This window comes from Camponotus vicinus, unplaced genomic scaffold, assembly GCF_025532165.1.
Source record: "Camponotus vicinus isolate PSW18456_S1 unplaced genomic scaffold, iyCamVici1.0 SCAF_2, whole genome shotgun sequence".
NCBI classification, from domain to species: Eukaryota; Metazoa; Arthropoda; class Insecta; order Hymenoptera; family Formicidae; genus Camponotus; species Camponotus vicinus.
Window position 1 is genome coordinate 14,013,623 of NW_028141956.1, and position 26,052 is coordinate 14,039,674.

The 26,052-nt window shown below is 30.1% G+C and overlaps 3 protein-coding genes and 1 long non-coding RNA gene across 8 annotated transcripts in view; 2 read left to right on the forward strand and 2 right to left on the reverse strand.

Annotated features, from left to right (window-relative positions):
• Vha100-2 (V-type ATPase subunit a family protein Vha100-2) overlaps nt 1–1,892 on the forward strand; it is a 31,400-nt gene extending 29,508 nt beyond the window's left edge. For all 3 annotated transcript variants that reach the window (XM_083089909.1, XM_083089911.1, XM_083089910.1), the window contains exon 14: nt 237–1,892. In XM_083089909.1, the coding sequence (XP_082946035.1) occupies nt 237–333 (97 nt within the window). In that variant the 3' untranslated portion in view covers nt 334–1,892. The remainder of the gene's footprint in view (nt 1–236) is intronic.
• A 2,257-nt stretch (nt 1,893–4,149) lies between these two features.
• Nucleotides 4,150–26,052, forward strand: part of Superdeath (Suppressor of ER stress-induced death) — a 33,537-nt gene continuing 11,634 nt past the window's right edge. Inside the window, exon 1 of one of the 3 annotated variants that reach the window (XM_083089897.1) lies at nt 4,150–4,264. The gene's annotated coding sequence lies outside the window, so the exon portion shown is untranslated. Of the gene's footprint in view, nt 4,265–24,991; nt 25,166–26,052 lie in introns of those variants that run through there. The other 2 variants (XM_083089899.1, XM_083089896.1) reach the window with 2 other exon arrangements.
• LOC145966110 (organic cation transporter protein) lies at nt 5,525–10,476 on the reverse strand. Its single transcript, XM_083089914.1, has 2 exons — nt 10,115–10,476; nt 5,525–8,517 (listed from the first exon to the last, which is right to left on the reverse strand). Exon 2 carries the CDS (start codon nt 8,503–8,505, stop codon nt 6,820–6,822), a length of 1,686 nt encoding a protein of 561 aa, XP_082946040.1. The 5' UTR covers nt 8,506–8,517; nt 10,115–10,476; the 3' UTR covers nt 5,525–6,819.
• On the reverse strand, nt 12,492–14,724 carry LOC145966120 (uncharacterized). Its single transcript, XR_014436963.1, has 4 exons — nt 14,477–14,724; nt 13,174–13,509; nt 12,765–13,031; nt 12,492–12,671 (listed from the first exon to the last, which is right to left on the reverse strand). It is a non-coding gene; the product is annotated as an uncharacterized LOC145966120 (long non-coding RNA).

Below are 26,052 nucleotides of genomic sequence, written 5' to 3' on the forward strand. Positions count from 1 at the left end.
TTTCAATTAATTTGCAGCTTTAATTGATAAATATCACAAATTTTCTGTATTAATTTTTCAAAATATTTTTATCCACGATCTATCATCTAAATTGTCGTTTTATTACTGACATCGACATTTATTTTTTATGATTTTTTTATGTTTATTGATTATGGAGTGTCAATGAGACGCAATATCTCGATGATTATAGCTTCTTATTATATCTTTCATTATTTTCGTCTTGTTTTGTGCTTTAGGGTCGAGTTTATGACTAAGTTCTACGAGGGTGTAGGATATCCCTTCCAGCCATTTTACTTTAAGAGTATTTTAGACGCTGAAGACGCCGAAGAGTAAATTGCCGCTAGTCCACACAGCAATAATTGTTAGATGTATGTTTATTGAACATATTGCGGGCGAAGACCTCTTTATATATTAAGTATTTTCGTATACGAAATCTTGTCTTGTTGCCTGGGGAAGTAGAAGCAGGACTGAATCACTGTGAATTGTTTCAAACAAGTCTAACAATGTGCCTTCTTTAGCAATTTTAGCCATCAATTACGTATCTATGTCGAAATCATATCTCGATCGAATATGCACAGTAATTGCGATAACAGTTTTAAAATATATATATTTTCTTTATTTTTTTTATCCGCGGATGACAACGCCGGATGGGAAGCCGATGCGTGTCATAAACATTTATTATATTTTTACATTAAATATTTATAGCCTTTTTAACTCTATTTAACTTGCCGAATTCGCATGAGCAAATCTAAAAATTCGTTCGTAAAGTCGGCTTTAATAAATTGTCGTCATTTAATAAATTTTTCTTGATTTTTATCTACCTATATTTTGTATGTCGGTTTTTAAATTATTTATAATTTAAAAAGAAGAGCAAATATAATAATGTTCGCACTTAATAAAAAAGTTTTAAGTGATATTTGATTAATTTAACTAAAACAAAAGCTGATTCGTTCAATCATGTCCATTATATATACATTTAATAATTATAATACGAAATGAAAAAAAATATAACAAGTGCGCAAGATCCAGTAATTGATGCTACTACTACTACTACTGTTGTCTAGTGCGTATTGTATTCATTCCATTAATTACCTAGTAACGTGGATATGCCATAGTCGACAGCTCGTCCTTAAACAATTCTCGTCGCGCATGGTAATATTTGATAATGTCGTGTAATGCCATTATAATAATAGCATTGTCGTACGCGCACGATAGTCATTTTCCGCGAAAAAAGCAACGATCGAAAAACCGCTGTAATTTTGAGCGTTATGAAGAAGAGAAGAAAAGAGCGAGGAGATTATAATGAGCTCGAATTATTATTGAAGAAAAGGTATTATGTACCGCATGCCTAATTGATTAATCATCCGTGATGATGATTGACAGATTCAGGCGAGTAGCGCGAACGTATATTCTTGTACATATTATTAGAGTACAAATTCTCCTGAGTGATTGGTAAACATGAATATTCGAACTTTTGTGCGAAGTTACCATTACGACTGTATCCATCATAGGTATTAATGCGATGTCAAAAGGAAAGAGAGCGATGCATATATATAAATATGCGAAATATTCCGGAAGAGAAAAATCTCGACCTATAATATTTAAAATAATAGAGGTTTCTCGCGAATTATTTGTTGCAATTAATAACGAAATATATTTATTATTTAAACTCGCTTATAGATTTTTAATTATTAAAAATTCAATATCAGAAATGACCAAAAATTAAAAATTTCTTTGAAAGAAAAAATTTCGGAAAAATTAATTTTTATATCCCATGAACTTTGTTAATATTAAGGTTAAAATCTCTGGGATAATTTGTAGATAAAAAAATATGCGCATATATATATTTTATCAATGTATTTTGAAATAAATAGATAAGAATTGCATTATAAGAGCTGCATCGATGTATTTCCCTTTACACTTGTATTTCTCTTTTCATTTTCTATTTAAAGAAATGACAAAAAGTTAACACTATATTCATATATGTTGAGTAATCATTAAAATTATAAAAAATGTTGATTAATTACTCGGCATAGGAGAGAAAAATGAGAGTCGCACACATTTTTATGTGACATTACATATGTTGCATATGTATATGTACTAACAAAAGCATTATATACATAGATATCATTTTTAAAGAAATGTCATGCATATAATGCTATGTCATATTTTACATCAGTTTATTGTGCGTGTATCTTTGTAATTAATAAGCAATTAAAGCTGTGGATGTGAATATTAATCAATTGAACATATAATACTTTAATTGAAGAATTAAACATATTGATATATATTTTTCAGATTTCTTCAATTTTATATAATTATTATTTTACAATATTAAAAATGGAAATCTTCTTTAATTTCTAAAGCATAATTAGATCTTGATGCTTAATTTTTTAACAAATAAATTTAATTGGCTCATTGTTTCTTTGTGTCTTTAGAAAAGATGCAATCTAATTGTACAAAGCCACATATTAATTTTTACATAAAATGATAAGATTTAAAATAAGCGTCAATAAAATTTTAAATAAATTTTGAAATGCTGTAGTGACTGTTTAATTAAACGCATTAATGACTGTTTAATGAAACTGCTACTTTACATTATTGTATAATTTTGGAAAGAAGGAAAAAGTTATTTTAAATATAATTTAAAAAGAAATATAGGAGGATAATGTAGTTTAAAACTTCTCAAAATATATCTTTAACAAAAAAATCACTTTTAATCAACTTTTAATTTGATATTTATTTAATCGATATTCGAAATACTTTGCATATAAAGATAAGCTAAAATTTGTATGCTGATTTTACTAATTAGAATAATTTGCATGGCGCAATGTATTGTATCCCCGCTGCTTATAAACGAGTCACCAGGAATTCGCAATTAGGACATGTCCAACTGTTTTATGGTGTGTTCAGAGATGGCCTCAATTTAATTAAAGTCTAGTGACGATAATTAAAATATAATTATCTTCTCGTGAGAAAATTTACCAATATGTAAGAGAATGAGCAAATATTAAAAAAATAATATTATTTTACAATCAACATCATGTAGAAAAAAATAAGATGTAAAAAATCATAAGAAAAAAATTAAATAAATAAGACAAAAGAATATGCTATATAAATATATGAGATATAAGAATATATTATATAAATAAAACAAAAGAAATTACATTATTGATAATTTCAAATATTAAATTGTTTTAATGATTATAATCATTTTAATCAATACATTGCTAGAATTTAATATATTAATAATTAATATAATTTGTTTAATTTGATATCTTGATTTGAATCAGAACAATTTTTTTTCTCAGGATACAAATATATTCTATAAAGTTTATGTGAAAGATATAAATGAAGATGTTAATGAAATTCACTTTGTACTAAATTGAATTTGTTTTTTAATCGGTTTGAGTTAAGAGCCGATTAAAAAACAAATTCGTAAATTGCTCAAGAGATATGAAAGCACAATAAAAAGTTTCCATCTATCAAAGTGGAAACTAAACGGTACAGACTTCTACTGGAGCTTGCGTAGGAAATGAAAATTTGAAATTCATTTCTGTTTTTATTGTCTCAAAAAGAAAACGTGCTTAAATTGAAAAGATATGTGTCATTATTTCGAAATTTTTCAAGAAGACTTTTTTATTCGACATTTAATAAATAAAATAATTCTAAATGATTAAATGATGATCCCTATTATCACATAAGTTTAAGCAACATAGTTATAAATTAGTTTAAATTATATGGACTGTGTGTGATGTATAATATTATAACTATCATTTTTTTATTAATCATAAAGTTCTACGAAAATGTCAAAAATAGTTTGCAAATAATAATATGTTGTTTTTTAGAACTGGTACTGGATATTGTCGAATTATATCTTGATGCAGAACGAGATTCTGCGAAATAATTGAACTTTAATTAATTCAAATTAATTACACAGTTATTTGATCTTTATTGAACGAAGATCTCTCATCTTCTCCTATTTCGTCGTCCTCCATAAGTCTTCGTCTTCTAAAAATCGGCGATAAATCTTGGAATACGAAAGGCACTTTTGCGATCCAATTCTACGCGAGATCAAATTTGTGGCAGCGGACGCACCATGTTTGACAAAGTTGCGCGCGCTGGTGCAACGTTTTCCGCGATTTAATGGGCGAGCACAGAGCGGGAGTTCAGTCGGCGACGCGCGCTTCTTGCCACTGTGTGCTCTCGTATCTCCCGCTCCAGCATCCCTCGCGCATGGACCTATACGCGTTCGATAACGCAGGTGAGTGTACGATTCAGGATTGGATTTACATATATATAAGCTGTACGAGCTGCGGCACACGCAATTACAAGTTGTTCCGCTTTTCGAAGACACATTCTTATTTTCGGGAATTTTGTCTGATATTTGTTCTAATTTTTTCTATAGATATTTATACTTTAGATATTTATATCTAGATACTCTAGATATCATTTAATAGTGAAATTGAATATATCTCATTGTGTTAATTATTATTGTTTTGTTGAAATTATAGAACTCCAAGCGGTATTAATTATATCTTCATTGTTCCTTCATCTCTCACTGAATGATAATTTATTATGATTAACGATTTCTATAGCCAAGAAAAGCAAAACTAATGCGTGCGCTCTGCTCAGCAAATATTTGATAATGAAATTCCATTTTCTCTAAAGATTATACTTATAAATTATTCATCTACAATTTAATACACTTTCACATTTAATCGTCAGAATTTAGTATCATGACTTAGAGCCAAAGTATATTTAATTTTATCGATGGTGATTTTACGCTCATATGGAATTTCGTGCAAACGAAATCCAAGCGCGAATACGTTACTAATACCGTTACAGCTGATCTCATAGCATTTTGCGAATCTCGCGAAAGTCATTGACGATGTATATATTGATCTCATGTTAAACTCGAATCATCGTAAAAAAAGAGAGGCAACCAGCATTGCGCCGTTGTGCTCGATGGTTATTTTTTACTGTCGGAAAATAGAAAAATACAGCGGAAAAACTTGCTGTTGTCAGCCATGTCATGTAAAGTTTGCGCATAAATTATATAATGCTGAAGAATATTTTTCTAGATAATAAATATACCTGCAAAATATACATTTTATGTTTGTTTAATGTTAGATTTTATGAGAGTAGCGCGATAACTCGAATGACATTGAGGATCAGAAACTTTTATAGTAATCACATTGCACTTTAGTACTTAGCATTCAGCTGCAAAGATGCATAACACCTTTTTGAAGTATAGAATTTAATGAGTAAGATAATTCTACTTTATCACATTATTTAATGAAGTACAATTAAATATAATTAAATATATTTAATTTTTAATTCTTCAATATATGTATATATTTGATATTCAAAATGACATGTAACCAAAATTGAAATTATGATTAATTCGCATTGTATTAATTCAATTTGATTTCCGATAACTAACTGCAAGGTTTATTTGCATAGAATCTTTATCTTAATGTGATAATGTAATAATTTAATTATCATAAAACAGTTTCTTTATTACCACAAATTTAAATTTAATATAGATAATATACAAATATTTGAAATTTTTATCTAAAATAAAATATTATGTACAATATATGGTAATAATAATTAAAGAAAATATAATTATAAAATATAATTGATAATTGTGTATATCTTGCAACGTTTTCGTCGCAACAATTTAGGTTGTTTAGTAAAATTTCACGAAACTTTTCAGGAATAAGATTTTTTCTTATTAGGAAGATATTTTTCTTTACCATCGTTAATTTAACGGTAAAAAAAATCGGATAACTGACGCGACCATTTTTCAAACTTTATGATTGGAAAAGCATTGAACTAGGCGACAAAGTTTTTCCATTAGCTAGGGAGAGGAGCGAATTGGTGGTTTCACCGAGAATCTCTTCGGAACATCTTTTCGGAATTGCTATCCTCGCCATTAAGATCATATGTACGTTTTAAAGCACGTTTTTCGCTTTATCTCGTGCAGCCCTTAAACTTTTCTCGGCCAATTTATCTTGCTGAAAGTAACAAGATAAGTCAGATATAAACGAATTTATTCGTTGATTTTCCTGGATTATTTATAGGAATTTTATGGCGATGGATTTTACGATAGCGGGAAAACAGTGCCACTTAAACTTTTAATAACTTCTTCTTCGGAGATTGCTCATCCATGAAATTGAAATTTTTGTGATTAATGATTATCACACGCTCATGTATAGAAATGTATGATATATGTACAATAAGTGTCATATATGTAAGTGTATGATATATATAATGCTGCTATATCCAATCAACAAAACACATTTTACAAAATCGAAATTGCTCTTATGTGTATTCTTTATCTATAAAATTATTATTTTTTTTATGATATAATACATGTATAAAATTTGTATTATTATTATTATTAAAATCTTGAAACATTTCGATACTTTTTGCACAAATAGAATAAGATTATATAATATTATTAATATTATAATACAATGTATATTAATAATATTATAATATAATGTAATAAAACATTGTCAATATTATATCAATATCACACATGCAATTCCAAAACATAATTTTTAAATAATAACTTTTCATATGTAATGCATAATTATATATGAAATAATTTCTTTTCATTGATGAATTGTACGTATTATAAAATTGGAATCTAAAAAAAGTCTAATCGGTATCTTTAATACCAGTAACTTAATAACTTCATGTTACGTTGTCAGCATAAACATCTTTGCGTCTTTTTTTAACTCCGCGATATAACCATAAGAACTGATCGAAGGCACCTTATGAATTTTTTATTAGCGACAGTACACTTTATATATTATTAAAGTTTCCCTTCTCATCTTCCACGTGTGCTTGCTCCATCGCGATATCGTTTGCGGCGACTTTCGTTCTACCGCCCATGCAGGTGGTGAAACAGGTATCGCCCTTACCGAAGTTTTCGCCGTCTTCCATGGTCTCCGGCATCGGCTGGTTCAGCGTTTCCGGTAGGTAGAGCGCCAAATAGCCCGCCGTCAGAACGACGAATCCGAAGAGCGCGGTTGGCATTCGTGGGTCCAATGAATCCAGCAAAAAGATCATCGGCGTGAGCGTGCTGCTGAGACGCGCGCACATGGAACCGATACCGACCGCGGTGTTTCTCACCACTGTGGGAAATAGCTCGGCCGTGTAATTGTACACGGCGGCGAACGAGGCGGCCACACAGGACTTGCCCACCAGCACTATCGTAATTCTGATAATATTCGCCAATTCACCGGTCGTGCCAGTAATGCCGGCGGCAAAGATGCAGCATACACCACCGATCATCATGCATGCGCTAATTAGACCTCTCCTGCCGGTCCGGTCCAGGACAAATATTACGAAGATGGAGGCTGGTGCCTCCATCACGGCGTTGAGAAATAGCGTGAGGAATGGATTGCTGAGCAGATTGCCCATGTTGAGCGTCAGTCCGTAATAGGCGATCGAATTGGCGAACCAATTAAAACATATATTGAGAGTCTTTTTACGGAGATTCGGCGTCTTGAGAAGATCCAGTGCGCCATACGATTTTTCCTCTTTGATTTCATGCTGCGCTTTTGATTTGCTAATAAGCTTGGCCGCGTCCACCTGTACGTCGCTGCCATTTATTTTTAAACCCCTCTGCACGATGATGATCGCTTCGGCGACGCGACCGTGCGCCCACAACCATCTGGGAGATTCGTCCATTAACCACCAGTGGCCGAGCAGAAGCGCGCTATGCATCCCGTACACGATCTGCAGCCACATACGATCCTGAATTATAGCACCCCACATGGCCACTACCATAAAGCCTACAGCAAAAATCAATTGCATTAACACGCCGCACATCGTTCTCTTAGACGGACCTACCAACTCCATCGTCAATACAAACGCGGTGATGTAAGCACCGGCGGAGCCAAAGATACCGTACAAGAAGCGAATCACTAGAAAAATGTAATAATTATTCACAAGAGCCACCGATACTCCGAACACTAGCTGCGCCACGATGGATACGTAAAATATAATCTTCCTGCCGTACTTATCCGCCATGGTGCCTAGGGTGGCTGCACCAACAAACACGCCGAACATGTAGGAGGATTGCGCCACAGAGCCCATCCAACGTCGCGAGCATACGAAGTCCCATTCCATGGCGCGTGATGACTGGATGTATGTCGTATCGTAGGTCCACGAGTCGCATTCTCGAGTGATGTTGTCACGATCTAGATAGTGGCAGCTGTCGAGAGGACGCGGAAGATGCTCCGAAACGATCGAGGTATTCCAGTCGGGAAAGGTCAAGTTATGTGTCTCGATGGAAGATGACAAATTCACTTGTGGGATGTTGCAATGATGCGGCGGCACCGCCGCGACCATCAGTAGACTCAGCATGTGCAGGCCGGCCGTAAACGCGGCAAGCAAGTGAAGTAAGTACTGTCGGAATTGGTATTTGCCGAATTCACCCAGGTGGGACATGAGTTCCTCGAGATCTCTATCCACGCTCGCCATCTCAATTATTTGCTAAAATCGGGAAATTTATCTTGGGTATCCTGTTGTATTATAGTACGTTTAGAGTTTAGATCACTGATTGCCCTCGAATTATGTACTGCACACATTCACATTGAAAAAAAAAACTTTATATTTCCGACCGCCATTCTCTAATTATCAGAAAAAATTATTTTTCTATATATAATTTGATTAATTTAATTAATTTTTATCTAATATTTCGACTTTATATTGTATTTTATATGTATGTATTTTTTTATTTATGATTTATTTTTATTTTTTTACCTTCATTTTAATATGATCGTTTTAGACATCTCTATGTAACAGTTTTAGTAACACGTTTTTGTTTTGTAACGTGTTCTGAGACTCACTAATAATCTTATTTTATATATATATATATATATATATATATATATATATATATATATATTGTATTTATATAAAGTATTCTGTAATATCTATTTCCACTAGGGAAAATTTTAAAATCACAAGTTCGAAACATATGATTTTATTTTTTATTTTATTGTAAATTGCATTTTAGAATTCAATATATAATCGCACGTCGTTTCAAAAGCTGTTTTGAATAGGACATTGGCCTTTTTATTTTCAATTAAAAAAAATATTTGTGTATGTTATTTTCAGTCTACTTGTACTAAAAATAAAACGCAAATAGTAGTGGTTTATATCTCTTTATAATCTTATTATTTTATATAAGTTATTTTATATAATTATAATTATTAACGTTATTTTGTATAATTATAATTATTAACGTTATTTTATATAATTATTTTATATATAATAAGTTTTTTATTAATAATTTAAAATGATAAGTTTGTACAGATTTATATATTGCACAAATTAATATATAGAAATAATAATTTTTCTACATCTAATTTAAATAAACATTATTATATTATTAATTAATTATGTTATATTAATTAATTTGTGTAGAAATTAATATAATAAATACGTGTTTTAATAACAGCTCTTATCATAATGTTTAGAATTAAAAAGACTAATAATTTCTTTAAATTAAAAATTTGTATTATTTGCGGTAAACGAATGAGCGACTAGATTTTTATATATTACGTAAAGAGAAGATATTTTATTAAAAAAATTTATAGTCGAACTATTACTTACATATTATGTTCAAAGCGATTTAATTTGCCTATCTTATATCTATGCAATAATTATATTCTCTCAATTGTAATCAAATTGTAAATTATATTTAACCTTTCTGTTCACATTTTACATTAAAATGTTAATGCGTAATACTTTTATCATATTTAACCAGATTGTTTAATCTGTTAAAAAATTTGCACATTGGTATCTGAAAAACTATTATTTCTATATTCTGTATGCAATAGAAATGCAATTTTTCAATAATTTTATTCGAAAATATATCTTTGTGTATATATTATTAGTATATTTATAAAAATAGAAATGATAGGCATAATAATTATGATGAGAAACATAGCATTCCAATAATTTACTCCAGTAATTTTTAATCTTTCGTTACTGAAAATTACATTTATCAGTTTTCTACGATATAATTCTGGCTAAACTTTCAATTTAGGCAATGTAAAGCAATGTTAGTATAAAAGGATGATACCTGGATTTCAAGCGTAGTTGTACTCTGACTAACATGCGTTCGATCACAACAGGATATTACAACGAATGACAAGGAGATAGCTTGATGATCAATGAATCCGTCAATATATTATTGTCCTGATCACGAATGAGAGAGCTATACGAACACAACTAATGTCACTATCGCACTGAGAACGACTGCCAATCTCATCAATTTGATGCTAAGAGATTGAACGGTTCCTCCTAGACGACGGAGTGTATAGCCTTAACGAAATTTAAGGCCACCCTTGCACGCGACACTGTCACTCGCGTGGTTACTCGCAAGCGAGTGGTTCGCGTCACGTAGACCGATATATTCCACTCTCTGCGAAACTGCAAAGAAATTCTGCTTAAGAAGATCGCGCGTTATCAGCGACCATGATTGTGAACCATGTTGTAGTCTCCGTAAAATAATAAAAATGAAAGATTTGCGCGTGTGACCTCACGGTCATGGTGATTCGCTTATAGTCTTGATTATTATTAGTAGTTCAGTCTCAGTAAAATATATTGCGATAATGCAATTTTCTAGAGTAGACCGATTATAAAAAAGAACATCACGCGATATGCTGCTCTACATTGTCATGCTTTAGAATCATTAATTGTATAAGTTAAGCATACATCAATGATATTTTAATAATTATCCTGTTTTATTTAAAGGTGCAAGGAATTTATAATATGAGAAGAAATTTTTTTAAATTGGTATTTATAAAAGACTGTCATCAATTATTATAGAAATAATTATATGTGTAATTTATACAGACTTAAAATTGTGATTATGTTTGACGAAATTTCAATTATCGAGATATATAATTAAAATGATTTGTGTGTGTTTCTTTTTATATACTTTAAATGAAAAGTGATATATGTATAACACATATGTAATATAAAAATATTGATATTAACACATAATATAATTGTAATTATTTATAAAACATTATTATTTAATTAGTACTGGTTACGAAAATGTAAAGTTTTATGTTTTATAAGATATATATAATTATATTATTTTTATTTCGGATCACACACATACACACACATGTTTTTAATAATTCAAATAAATAATCTATTAAAAAATAAAAAAATATTAATAAGATAGTAAGACTCTCTATGTGAAAAGCATTCGAAAGGGCTATAAGATCACAGGCTATAAGAGCCAGACACGAATGAAGAAAAAATATATTTTTTAATAGCAAATCCAATTAATTATCATTCATGTTACCGCGTTATCAGTTATATTTATGAATTTGACAACGTAGTTTTGAGATAATATTGGTCGACGATAATGATTATTTTCAATATACAAATACATAATGATACAAGTGTATGATTAGACTATATTATCAGACTATAAAAGTATGACGTATTACTCTGATGTTTTTTTGATTTATCAGTATTGCTGACATTTCATTTCGATAAACGTTTGCTTTTTATGTCAAGATGCAACACGATGCAATAGCTGTTGATATCGAAATTTATAAGATAAAGAAAAGAGAAAGGAATAACTTTTTTGCGATATTACGAAATTATCTTGCTGTTTAGAGAGAAGGCCGTGCGTGGTATACTGACTAAAGAGTTATATCAATTTACGAGAGAACGAATTGAAATTATTGCGAAAATACGATGGAGTAGAAAAAAAAACGCAATCATAACTAAAATTATTCTTCTAGAAAAGTTGGTAAAAATATGAAAGATATATATAAAAATTCTTTATCGTAATATGATATCACAACACATACATTATAAAAAAGATTTTATGAAGCTAGTTAAGTTTAATTGGGACTAGAGTTTGACAATTAATTGTTTTCAATACATATAAATCAATACATATAAAAATATCAATACATATAAATACATATCAATACATATAATCAATACATATAAATACAAATCAATACATATAAAAAGCTACAAGGACTTATGAGTTGTCTAAGGAATGCTTCAGCTTACTTTTACTTTAGAAATATGTGATATATGGTATTTATACCCATTTATTTTGTTATATCATGTTTTCATGACAACAAGTGTCGCAACGCGTATAAATAAATGCGATGACTTAACACTGCGCGCGCACAATATATAAAAATTTAATTATATATACACATTATTATAATATATTACACATTATATTATAATCTTTGATATATTATTATTAGAAGCCAGATTTTGATATTGTAATCGTACGCTATATTTATTTGTTAAGGTATCTTAAACAGTATCTCATTTACGTAACCGCATTTACGTAATACAGTCTTATTATTTTATTTTAATAAGATAATTTTTATATATTTTAATAAGATAATTTTTTAGAAAAATATTTACACTCCTTCTCTCTAGTTATTATAATAATAGAAGATTACCTTGACACATATTGCTCTTTCTACACTTTCAAACATAATGTATTTTATATTTATACTTCTTTTTTTACAATAATTAGTATTTTTACAGTAATCAAACAATTTTAATTAATATTATCACCAGAATTATTACTCCATGGTCGACTATAACTGTTTTTTGCACGAACAAATCGAATGTGTATTGTCCTTAAGAGATTACATTGAAATTAATATTTAATAATAATTAATTCGAATTAATAGTTAATACTAATTCATTAATCGTAAGTGAAAGTGATGTACAATTAACTCTGCGAGATGGATCTGTCAATCTCAAGTATCAATTTATCATTCGATCATGGTGTGTTAACGGTTAGAGATGATGCGTGATCACAAATATAAACACACATGTTTCGTTTCACCGATTTCAAATGGTATGTCATATGTTTGTCACATTAAGTGATGTTCAGTGTAAGTTTGACACTCCTTTGAATTTCATATGTCGGCATTTATCGTGCTGGCACTATTTCAATTAAGCGTTTGCTTTGTGAGAACTCGTGTCCTTGGTTACTATAAGATGATAATTGTCAGTGGTAATTGTCAGGCATGTGACAACGCGTTCTAGTCAATCGTCTCGAAAACGTGAAATATGATGAGTGAATAGATCACAATTGTGCCACATAATTAATCGATATTTCGAATCTTAACTTACATCTTATATGTATTAAAAAATCAATATCGATAATTAGAAGTACTTATATTTCGGTTTGTTTGCGGATCATTTAATATGTCAGTCGTCGATATATGTTTAATATGAAATATGAAATAATCGGAAGTACAATCGTGAACGTGTCCACGTGTTCTGCTTGTTGACTACCATGATTTATACGATTTTTTTCCGTATGCAAATATCACTGTCAATTTATCTCCATTATTTATGTTTCAAATGAACTAGATGTTTTGATAAGTTCTTGCGAATATATTTGTCTTCTCTTTAGATGCATTTATTTGCGGCATTTCTTGTATACTTTGGGTATTATCATTGTAACTATCGTCGATGAAAAAGAAAGTTATTAATGACTACATATTGCTCATTTCTACAAAATCAAGTTTATAGATAACTTTGTAAAAATAACAAATTCTATCAACATTTTTCAGCTCCATTTAAACAAGAACAAATTAAAGACTTTAAATATTATTCACAGATAGTATTGCATATCATGTTTATATTTGTTAAACTTGCTAAACGCAGTTGTCATTTAATATTGATTATGTAAACATATGAAAAGGTGCATGAAAAATTTTCATAATCTTATATGAAATTATATAATATATTTCGTTAATATACTATATAACAATTATATATGCAATATTTTATCAAATTAGCAGATGCTTCGTTTAGAGATTTAAATCCATTATTTTTCATCTATAAAATATAATAACTATATCCGATTACTATGACATTTTATTAGCTATAAACAATTTTTCTTCTTTAAAAAAATGTTAATGTTATAACACAGAAAGCGAGAGATTTAAAAAGAATTATTTAAAATATTTGACATGCTATGACATTTCATTAGCTATAAACAATTTTTCTTCTTTAAAAAAATGTTAATGTTATAACACAGAAAGCGAGAGATTTAAAAAGAATTATTTAAAATATTTGACATGCTATCACATTTCATTAGCTATAAACAATTTTTCTTCTTTAAAAAAATGTTAATGTTATAACACAGAAAGCGAGAGATTTAAAAAGAATTATTTAAAATATTTGACATATACATTTATAATTTAAATTATACGACACTTTGAGAAACAACCGTGTATGACGTGTTAATCTCGTGATGATATTGCGTAACATCTAAATGTCACAAAGTAACATGCTATTCGTAGAATCGGAATTTTTAACCTTGACAAGCTGTAATTCGCGCTCAATTTTGATAATTGTATGTGTACAATGCGATTATAAAATTGTTTTTTTGTTATATCAAATATGTCATAAATTAATGAGATACATGCTGATTGATGCGTTTTATCTTGGTAGGGCTTTATTAGGCGGCGTCATGTAGTTACGCTGAAGATGATTTGTTGGGTATCCACTTTTTGACGTCAGTTAAATTCGAGATGAAGCACAATTGCAATTACGAAAATAAAAGTTTATTTTTAAATGTATATTCAATAGAATGTATGGCATTGTAATTTGACATTCCACCATATTTCAATCTTCCTTAAAATTTTCCTTGTTTATTTTATTTCTCTGGCATTCATATGTCTGTGCTAATATTAAAAGTATTGAAAATGAATTGTACGTTAGCAACCAATGTATTCAGAAAGAAAAATTCGAAATAAATATATAAACTGACAACGAATAAAAATGAGCATGATTTTTATTAAATATATCTAAAAGTTTTAAGCGGTATTAAATCGCAAAAATGCAATCGCGTCGAGAGATGACAATTTTCAAGATAGGAATTTTTTCAGATTATGAATATTATTTAAAGTCATTAGTCCGCTGGTATAGGAAAATAACGCTGCATCTTTTATTAAAATCATGTAGGTGGATTATCTGTGAAATCATGTAGGTAGACTTGAGGTGTCCTTCAGCCAGCGGAATAATATTTTCGCGGCGCCCAACACCATGATACACAGAAATTTCCGTCGATCGGCGCGGAGGCGCGTGCGAGAGGCGTTTGAACTTGCTGCGCTCACTGGGAGGTAATGCGGAAGAAGAGACGGGGGACACACGAACGCAGAGCGAAATTTCAGGCTGCTTGACGGAATGCGGGTCAGACGGTAAACGCGGGATCGGTCTGCCGGCAAATACAATCTGGCACATCGAGGCACTCTCTGGCGCGCGTGATGTGTACTCGAGGCGATAATGGAAAAGCTTATGCTGACTGCAGATATGCGTGTTATACACATATGCATAATATACGTGTGTACTTAAAAAAATCATGATAAGAGATAGAATCTGAGACAGATTCAAGAAAATTTAGTTTCGTGACATTTGTCTAAAAATAGACAAATTGAAAAAATGTAACGATGATTATTTTATAAGGCGTATCATGAATTCTCTCGTGGAGATTTCATTATTTTTTGTATGTTATTTTTATTACGTTTTTCGCGTCAGTTTTCGAATTACTTGGATCATCGTATAAGCGACAATATTATTCAGAGTATTCAGTCCATGGCTGCAAGTAACGGATTCTTGAGTCAATGACCGGTGTAATCGTCGAGTACTGATAACGGGTCAAAGTGCTTATTTTCTCTTTGAGCGCGCATTCTGCGTTAATGATAGCGCCAGGCGTCACGATGTCGAAAATGTTGATGGGACGATTTCGAAATTGAAAAGGCGAAAATTATCGGTTCTAGCTGCAATCAGAATGATGTTTATATAGTTTATACAAGCAAATATTATACAGAATATCGGGGATTTACAGCTCTTTTGCGACCAATTTGTTCAATTTAAAATCAATTTTCCATTAATAAAATTGATGAAACATGGAATAATTTTCGATTATAAAGTAGTGATTTTTTCCAAATCAAATTTTAGAAACATACATATAAAAAATGTATAACAATAATTTAATAAAAAAATCTCATTATTTATCTAATTTTATCAATCTTATTTGAATAGAAGAATAATATTAAACATTTAATTATAAAGATACTTAGAGTTTAATTTTAAAAATTATTCAACATTTTAATTTAATTAAATTTAAATAAGAAGAAATATGATATAAACCGAATGGATTATATAATTTTTATCTTTCAAACAAAGTTATCAAATTATAATTTTTCGCAGCATCGTTGCTCGACATGAGCGCTTCGCTTATAGAGATTAAGGCGATTGTTTCGCAACGGTTTAGCGAGATATTGATAACATAGGTAGAGTCGATACGTTTGGTCAGGCGAGGTTGCCGGGCAAGACGATTCGCGCCGAGATCGAGTTATCGCGAGTTATTCGCTCGAGCTGCGAGGAGGCAGCTCTCGTTATCCGATTATACGATTTATTTTACGAGTATACGCGACGAACGGAAGTAGACCCACGGGGGTGAGTAGCGGGATTCAAGTGAATAATAGCGGTATAGATATAGGGTGAATACACCGGGTATGTGCCCTAGTCAATGAACAAATATGCGCGTTACGTTGTAAGGTAAATATCCATTCGGTGGCTGATAAATCGAATTTTATTTTTTCATTTGATTTCTCATCACTTCGTGAGAAACGCGAATTTATTAACGCGCTCACCGAGATTCGAAACTAATCTCGGCAAGATCGTGATAGGGTAATTATAAGTTTAATTACGAGGGAGATCTCATTTGGCGTGATACGCTGAAATCATTCGATTACTAATAACTTTATCGGTGATCAATTTGACGTATTTTAATGCAATAACTTTTGGTGTGAAATAATATTATTCTCCCATATGTAACACATCAAGCGAAGGACAAAATATTATCCAATGTTGTTAAAATATTGGATAAGAACGTATTACTCAATGCGCGCACACACAGCGAATTAGTGAGAAGAAAACATCTAGTTGCGCCTCCTTGAATTGCCAATCCGACACGCGTTCGTCTATATGATTTAGCAGTTATTTAGTAAAGTGCCTATCATTGTGACAAATAACTGACCTTCCTTGTCAGTTTTATAACTTTATTGCGAAATATCGAGGTGTCGTACACGTGTGACAATCTTTACACTTCAGCAAATGTAAAGGTGAACGTGCTTCCTGTCTTGTTTTCAAGGTTATTTATATTAAATCGCAATTAGCATTAAGACAAGTAAATATAATTATTGTTTGTGTGCGTTTCAATAGACGTTCTAATAGATGCATGTGATATATACGTGTACATTAGAGAAAATATACAGATATTCAAGAATAGATGTTTTTGGCGAACAGGATATTTTCTGTTGAAGATATAATTTTTATTTTCAAAATTACTTCATATAATTTTTTTGTAATTTTTATATTAAATTACTATGATAATTTATATTACTATGATAATTTATGTATATATGCAAGTTTATGTGAACAAGATTCTATAATATTAAGTGAATTTTTCTCAAGATTAACTGAAGAAGAGTTAGATTTTGTTATTGATCTTTTGCTATTCTTACATAATTCGTGAAAACTTCTTTCTTAATCGATTACAATTCAGGAATGGCTTATTTATTATTAAGAAGAAAAAAACTTTTTATTTTTCGATAAATGAATATATCTCATCACGCGCTCTAAATTACTTTTATTACCGCGAAGGAAATGCGAGAAAACACGAAGGAAGCACATCCGGGCGGAAGGGAAGCCTAAGAAATTTTCGGGTTCGTTGAAGAAGGATCTCTATACAGGTTTCGTTTACGTTGCGATAGGTACACACTCGATTACAATGGTGGATAGATTGGTGTCTCGTTCCGTAAGGGTACACCACAATGAAGCGTAATCCAAGCTGTACGGTGTAGATGGACCATGTCTTCGTCCTGTTCACAGTGTAAGATTATCCCTTTCCCGGCATGTGCTCCATCCGGGATTTTCGATTTGCCCGTATTCGGATCTCGAGAGCTTCTCGTTCTTCAAGTAAGAAATTTGATGTGCCATCCTCTCGGGAACTTCGATCAGCGAAATACATCAGACCGATAAGAATCTTACCGCTAATGGAATAGCAAAGCTTTCTCTCCTCCGACCTATGCGTCGCCACGATAAGGAACATTGCCAAAACGACGTGAATGAAAAATGATGTACGCTGGCCAATCGTGTGTGTTCTTTTATCTCACGATTTAAGCATATTTAGTATATTTTTTGCAATAATTCATCGATAGGAGGAAACTTATTACATTAAGAGAAAAAATATTAAATCTAGCAAAATAATGGTATTATATTTTTGGTCATTCAATTAAATAAAGACAACACTATATTACATAAATTAAGGATTAAACAATCTCTTTGATGAAATCTTATTTCGTAGAAAAAAAATTTATCTAAGGAAAATTATTTAAGGATGCTTTGTATGTACAATCCCAGCAAAAAGTAGCTGAAAATCAATATTGACGAATATATCCACTTTTGGTGTATTTTGAGTATGAGAAATTGCGTGGAATATTACAATTTGATCTTAGCTACAGTGCAGAGATGTATTTTTTAATATTTATTGCGTTTTTACTGAAATATTCCGAATTTTGTTAATCGAAATGATTAACTTTTGGCAGAGAATTTCGCCTTGTGTCAGATACATAGCTAATTTCATTGAATTATATTTAATATCTTTTTAACCAGTTAGTACTTGTATAATATTATTTGACCAAATATTTCCTCTGTATCTAAACTACACTTTTGCAAATTTTAAACAAATTCTGAATATTATTTCCATGTGTTTTTGTCATTTGAATCGACGTGGTTATACGTTTTCCATAAGAACACATGTTAATTCGGTGCAAATTAAAATCCTTATAACTTGTGAACGCTTTAGTGAATCGATTTAAAAATTGTACTGAAGATTCTAAACATATGTAAGGACATTCTGTACAATTTTCATTAAATTCTCAATATTTTGAAAATAGGTACAAAACATCCTTAAGAAAAATCTAACAAAAAAATTAAATAGAAAAACAAAATATGTGTAGAGATGCAATTATATTTACTGTAATGTGTTAACGTGTACGAATGCATCTTGGCCAAGTTCGTAACCCCGCATCTAAGATACGGCGCGATTGTGAATGTGGAGTTCTGGGTTAATTCACTTTCGCACTTATATATTGTCAGTGCGCGATGGTACAGGCGAGATTCAATTCATACGGGTCTCGTGTATGACAAATCGCGTGTGACGTTACGAGCCGTCTCTGGCGGATGACTTCAATCAATTAGGGACGCTCGTTCGTCTAAATCAATTATCTGCCCCCCTCTGGTAATTTATAGGATTATTAGGTACTTACCGAATTGATCCACGCGATCACTTAACTTATCGATTTTCGATTGACGGATTAAAGGGGTTGTTTCTGCGATGTGTAATTTGCGACGTTAAACAAGATTAGTCTTAATTCCTTGATGACAAATTAATTTTTACCATAATAATAATCCCCAACACATAAAGTTGTGCAAGTGTTTCAAAAACGTTTGAATTGTAACGTTTATAAAACATGCAAATGTTCATCTGGTCAAATGTTTACTCACCGGTTATCGCAAACGTTTTGACAAACGTTGTCATAAAACGTTTGTGCAAAATTTTTTGAAAACAAATTTTTGTCCCACAGAAATAAAACATAAGCTAGAATCACATCATAGATTAGACAAGACTGTCTCAATCAAAAATTTTTTAAACAAAAAAAATCATCTTAAATTTTTTTATTTAAAAAATTGTTGACTAAGACTTGTCTGATTCGATGTGATACCAGCCATATACATATTTTTATAGCTAGATGTTTTTTATTAAGACATTAAAAATATATAACTTGTTTAAAAATAAAATAGACATAAAAAAATTTAAGAAAGATATTCTATTCAACAGAGGGAGGGGGGAATATTTTTAGAAAATTTTCTTGATTTTAGCCAGTCCTTTATTGAGTCTTCAATTGTATCCATATCACGGTGAAGTTTCTTTATTGCAACTGCACAAGACTTCTAAAAAACAATGTTCGTATTCACTCTACTCGGAATAGAATATAACAGAGTTAAAAGATACTTACGGTTACAGTCTCTATTATAACAGTGTTTTTAAATAAATCTTTTTTTCTACTACTTCCCTGCTAACTATAAAAGAAACATGGTTGGACATTAATTTTTCCATCACTCGCTTAGTTTTCATTTTTTATCATCCTCTAACAGTTAGACATAGTTTCTTGATCTGCAAAAGATGTGACTATATTAATAAAAAACAGAAAATACTGAATAATTAAAATAATTATATTTATATTTACAACATAATCTTCCTCTCTATATCTCTTCTCGATTTATGTTTTTGTTCTAAGTGTCTTGAATCAGTATAAAATAGCATTGATAAATCTTGAGGATATATTAAAGTCTCTGTTCTAGAAAATAAAAGTTGCTTAATCTCCGCGATATTATTGTCCATATTTGTTTGTCTTTGTTTTATTTTTTTAGTTTTCTTATCTATTTATTTCAAAAGTGCTGAAAACCAAGAAACGTGTTAAATTTAACAGACATCCAACCATACAAATGATATTGTATTCATAAATATAGTAAATGATACCTATGGCGTCTGTTATTTTCCTATTTGTGTTAACAGTTCTGCCTATTTGAACTGGACCTTTTTTAGTTCTGCTTTCTCAGTTCCGTTCTCCAGATTTCTCTTTAGAGATGTTTTTATCTTTTCAGCTTCTGAACTCTATGAAAAACCAAATTAAAATTCAAAGAGAAATCAAAGAAATTCTAATTGATATAACTGACTTACAATCAAAACAATTTATACGATCTATATTCTCATGCGGTTTATATGTCCTGTCGAATATCTTCTTTTTGATCATCAAATCGAAATTATCTTTACCTGAGGATAGAATTTTATCCTTTTTATTCTAAGAAAAGGAATATAAAATATTTTTGTATGCTTATCACACTGTTAAAATAAAAAAACATCATTAACCATTCTCTTTAAAGTCTGTGGAATAATTTGGTTTTAATATAATTTATGTTGAAAATATTCATGGCATATAAGGTTTCAATCCGATATTCTCTGCAAGTAACATTATAGGTGTATCAAAAGGTGTTTTTTCATTAATCTTATTTAAAAATATTTATGTACCATGGATTCACATGAATGTACACTCAGGTACATTAATTCTTTAAGATATAAAGTGTCAAATTTTAACATTTTGGGGCGCATGCAACGTATGTATGTAAATATTTATAGATCATTTTACCATTAGCAAGAAATTATTTTAAAGTTTACTTATTATATAATATGAGCTACTGTTTCTTTTTGTTTCATTTAATTCATACATCATCAATCATTTAAAGATGTCAAACAATCCTGAATTATGATACACAAATATCTAGATGCGTCTACTTAAAAAAAAAATCTAAATTTAATGCAACTTTATATAATGAAGTATTAAAGTATAGAAATACATTAGAAAATGATGTAAAGATTCATGTTACTTATTTGTAATCTCATCATATTAAAAAAAATACATTTATATTCTAGTTTTGATACTCTCTTCCATAATGTTAATCTTTGAGAAACACTTTGTCATTGACATTTCTTCGAAGATTTCATCTGGAAATTATGAAGTATCAATCTAAAATAAAATAAATCCAAAAATCTCAGATACAATATCACATGAATTGCAATATTACAAATGCAAAAATAAAATTAAATATTAGATTGGTCCTGTTGATTCAGAGAAATATTTTCTTTTCTATCTTTATCTTTAACAATGACTCGATTTGTTTAGTATTCATCTCTTTGTGGAAGTTCCTTTTGCATGAAAGAGTGAAATGTAATATTATCGTAAAATAAATCAAGAAAATGATCAATATGATGTAATCAAAAGAATAACGGATAGTTTCCTATGTCTATATCACTATGATGAAATAATTACATGACATCAATTATTTTAGGCATTTACGCAGATGCATTTATGTTTTTTACAAATGTTCATAAAATATTGTGATTTTTATGAGAAAAGTAGAACATTACAAATTGTTCAAAATTCTTATCAGAGTTGCGATGTAAATATATACAACTTAAAACATAAATCTTTTCATTATTATTGATGCATGATAATTATACATGTATGTAGATAATGAAAAATTGAAATATGTATATAATACAGTCTGGATATATTACAAAGGTACACATAGATCTTTAATATATATATATATATATATATATATATATATTTAATATATATCTTTAATATATATACATATATTAATAAAACAATTTCTTTGATTGCAATGTGTTTCATGAAGAATTAAAAACAATTTTTGCTACAATTCTTCTTTTGATTAGAGACAGGAATTAAAATAAATTATTTGAAAGTATATATAATATAATATAATAATGTATGTATATATAATATAATAATGTATGTATATATAATATAATGTAACTTGAATCAAATCATTTTCCTCCGAATTCATCTTATTACACGAATGTATTTAGATTTTTTGCGGTTTTAGCGACTTCATAGTCTTTGGTCTTTCATACACATTTTTAAATTGTTTCGCAACATTGATGTTTGCGGTTTTAATATTAATATAGTGCGTTTCAAATTTTGCGATTTTTCTTTCCATTTTTTTATTTTCGTAATTATGTTTGATTAATTATTTTATACTTTTTCTTCGATTTGGTAAATTCTTTGTTTATAAGATCCGTAGATAATAGCTTCGTGACATATGTACGAAAAAGGTTCTTGTTCTTGTAATGAAGTTCTTTAAAGTTAGAAAACCTTGTCAATGACATGTATAAATTTTACACGATATCGATATAATTTTCCTAATTTCATGCTTGTTTTCTTGTGCCCTTAAATTCGCCAGGTACGCAATGTAATGTTTACACAAAGAAATGCTCATGTCTTTGATCTTATTTTCGCCCCTGATGAAGAGCGAAGATAAGATCTCATTGCAAATACTACGTTGATTACACAATTATATCTGCAAATTATACTCACTAGGGGATTGTAGTTTACATAGCTAAGGAGAAAGCGCATATATATCTTGAAAAATATAATAAAATTTGAATTTCCAGAAAAAGGCATTTTCCTGAAAGTTAAATATTTTATTCTTTAGGATTTTTTTACTTTTTCAAAAAAATATGAAGATTTAATATTACTATATTTTATTTTTTCAAAAATGTGAGATTGTATACTACTATTCTATATTACTCTTACGCATAATAATTTCATGTATTATATACAGGGTGATTCTGAACAAACGTTTGTCTTTAAAATATCAAATTCTTGAATGAATTCTAAGACGATTTTTCCTCTTGCAAAATTTTGCCCAGAGCTTAGTTTTTAAACTATAAAGGAAAATAGTTAACTTCTTACGGAACGAGTACAAGAGGTAGGCAGGGACGGCGCGATATAAGCGATTACGTGGGGCGCTCGCCGCGATCAGCTGATTGCTATACGCGATGACTGTAACAATCTGTGTGTGTGTGTGTGTGTGTGTGTGTGTGTGTGTGTGTGCGTGCGCGCGCGTACACATTCTCACACACACACTGATTGTTACAGTCATCGCGTATAACAATCAGCTGATCGCGGCGAGTGCCCCACATAATCGCCTATATCGCGCCGTCCCTGCCTACCTCCTGTATTCGTTCCGTAAGTAGTTAACTATTTTCCTTTATAGTTTAAAAACTAAGCTCCGGGCAAAATTTTGCAAGAGGAAAAATCGTTTTAGAATTCATTCAAGAATTTGATATTTTAAAGACAAACGTTTGTTCAGAATCACCCTGTATATATATATATATATATATATATATATATATATATATATATACACACATACACGGACAGTTACGTGTACATCAATTATTGCGTTAACATAGTGTGAAACACTATAGCGTAATAAATGCACAATAGATAACTTGAAATTGCTACATGAAACAAGATTACTTTTTCAAGGAAATCAACATAATACTTGCGTCATTATTTTTTATTCTCTTGATAACAAATTGATTATTGCAAATACTGCACTATTCACTTAATATTTCAATAAGTTTTCATTTGATACATTCAGATTAGTGATATTTTTTAACATGAGATCTCTTTAGTTAAAATGAATAATAATGATACAATACGATCATATAGCAATGTGCATAATTATTGATGCATAATTATTTACATAATGAACACACACATGTAGTGCAATTTGTTCACGAGTAGGAAATACAAAAATATTATATAAATATTAAGACCATTATTATGTGTTATTTTCTTTAAAATTAACAAATCTTTTTTCAAGTTATTTTAATAAGAAATGTAAAATTTATATTTTTGTAAAATGAATATAATTTTATCTTTATTTTTAGAAAGTAGAAAATGATAAGGTATTAAAAAATATTTTATTTTAAAAATTAATAAAGAATCTAATGAAAAGTATTTAGTGTTTACAAAATAGCTGAGTTTTTGTTAAATTTTGTTAATTTTGATAATTTTCTTCTTTGTTACAATAGAATCCTAATTTAAGATTTCGCTCTGAGAAAATTCCACGTTACATAAAAAAAGATATGAATATAAAAAGAATGATGTCCAATCAAATAATTATTAAGAAAGATTGACTTTGAATTTGATAGAAAAATCCGCAGAGAGAAGCGAAAATCAGGTCATCCTAGATTAGAAACCAAAACAAATTCTTTAAAAAGAAAGCAATTCGAAGTGCATTCAAAAGATGTAAATATCTCTATCGATTGTTATGTTACGTCACTCATAAGTACGAAAATCGATCGCACGATATGTTCGCATGATGATACGGAAGATACGCAGGTGATCCATCCGGCAGATGGAAGGATATTACATGTAGAAGCCCCGATCGGGGCGGCGACCAGGAAACCCGATTGACCAGGAGAAGGAAGAGACGAAGCTGTATCGTCGCTTCGATATTCCTTGGCAGTTGCGCGCGAACCATCGAGCGGAGTGGAGTGTTCTCGCTGTCTGCCGATGGTGATCCTGTTCTCTGACCGGAATTTGATGGTACGACGTGTCATGAAATAAAAGCAGTCACGGATACGATAAATATTTATTGTGTGAGTTCACTATTCGGATTTAAACGAAATTTAAGATCGCGATTTATTGATCGACTTTATTAGCGTATGATCTAAAAAATTTAATATTTGCTTTCGAGAAAATTTGGATCGATTTAAATTAGCATTGATATGATTGTACAAAGAAATCTCTCGATATCTAGTTGGAATCTTATGTAACATAAATATAAATGTATGAGAAGTAAGCATAACACACACACACACACACACACACACACACACACACACACACACACACACACACACACACAGTATGACTAATACTTATTTGAGGAAAGATGGCAATGGAATATTAGCTGTTTTAACAGTAGCTTTTGAGTTCTGAATCATTTAGAGTTGAAGTGAATACGGTTTTATTAAGGTAAGTTGTTTAGATCCTTCAAACGAATGATGTAAGAGATTTTAATTGGTGCTTACTGTACTTTAATGTTGATTTATTCAAATCAATATAAAAAAATAGAATTTAATTAAAGGATAATTTTCCTAGTAAGAAGGCAAATCGAACAATGTTATAATTTTGCACAGGAATTAAATGCTATAAAATTCACATTTGCTTCATATTTATCAATTTTTATACATTCCCTAAAGATAAACCGGGAATGTTTAAAAATATTTTCAAATATATATATATGAACGTGTAATGCTTTTCGCAAAATGCCTATTTCATGAAATAAGTAATTTTGAATAATATTGGATTGATAAAATGAAGAATATGAGAATATGTGTAATCGAGAAAACGACAAGAAGACTTTTCTTGCAAGATTCCTTTAATCTATGATCATAATAAAGCCCGAGACTCCAGGAAATTTGCAATCAATTTTTTTGTCTTATTATTAGTAGTATAAATGCGGATATAAATCTTGTATAAT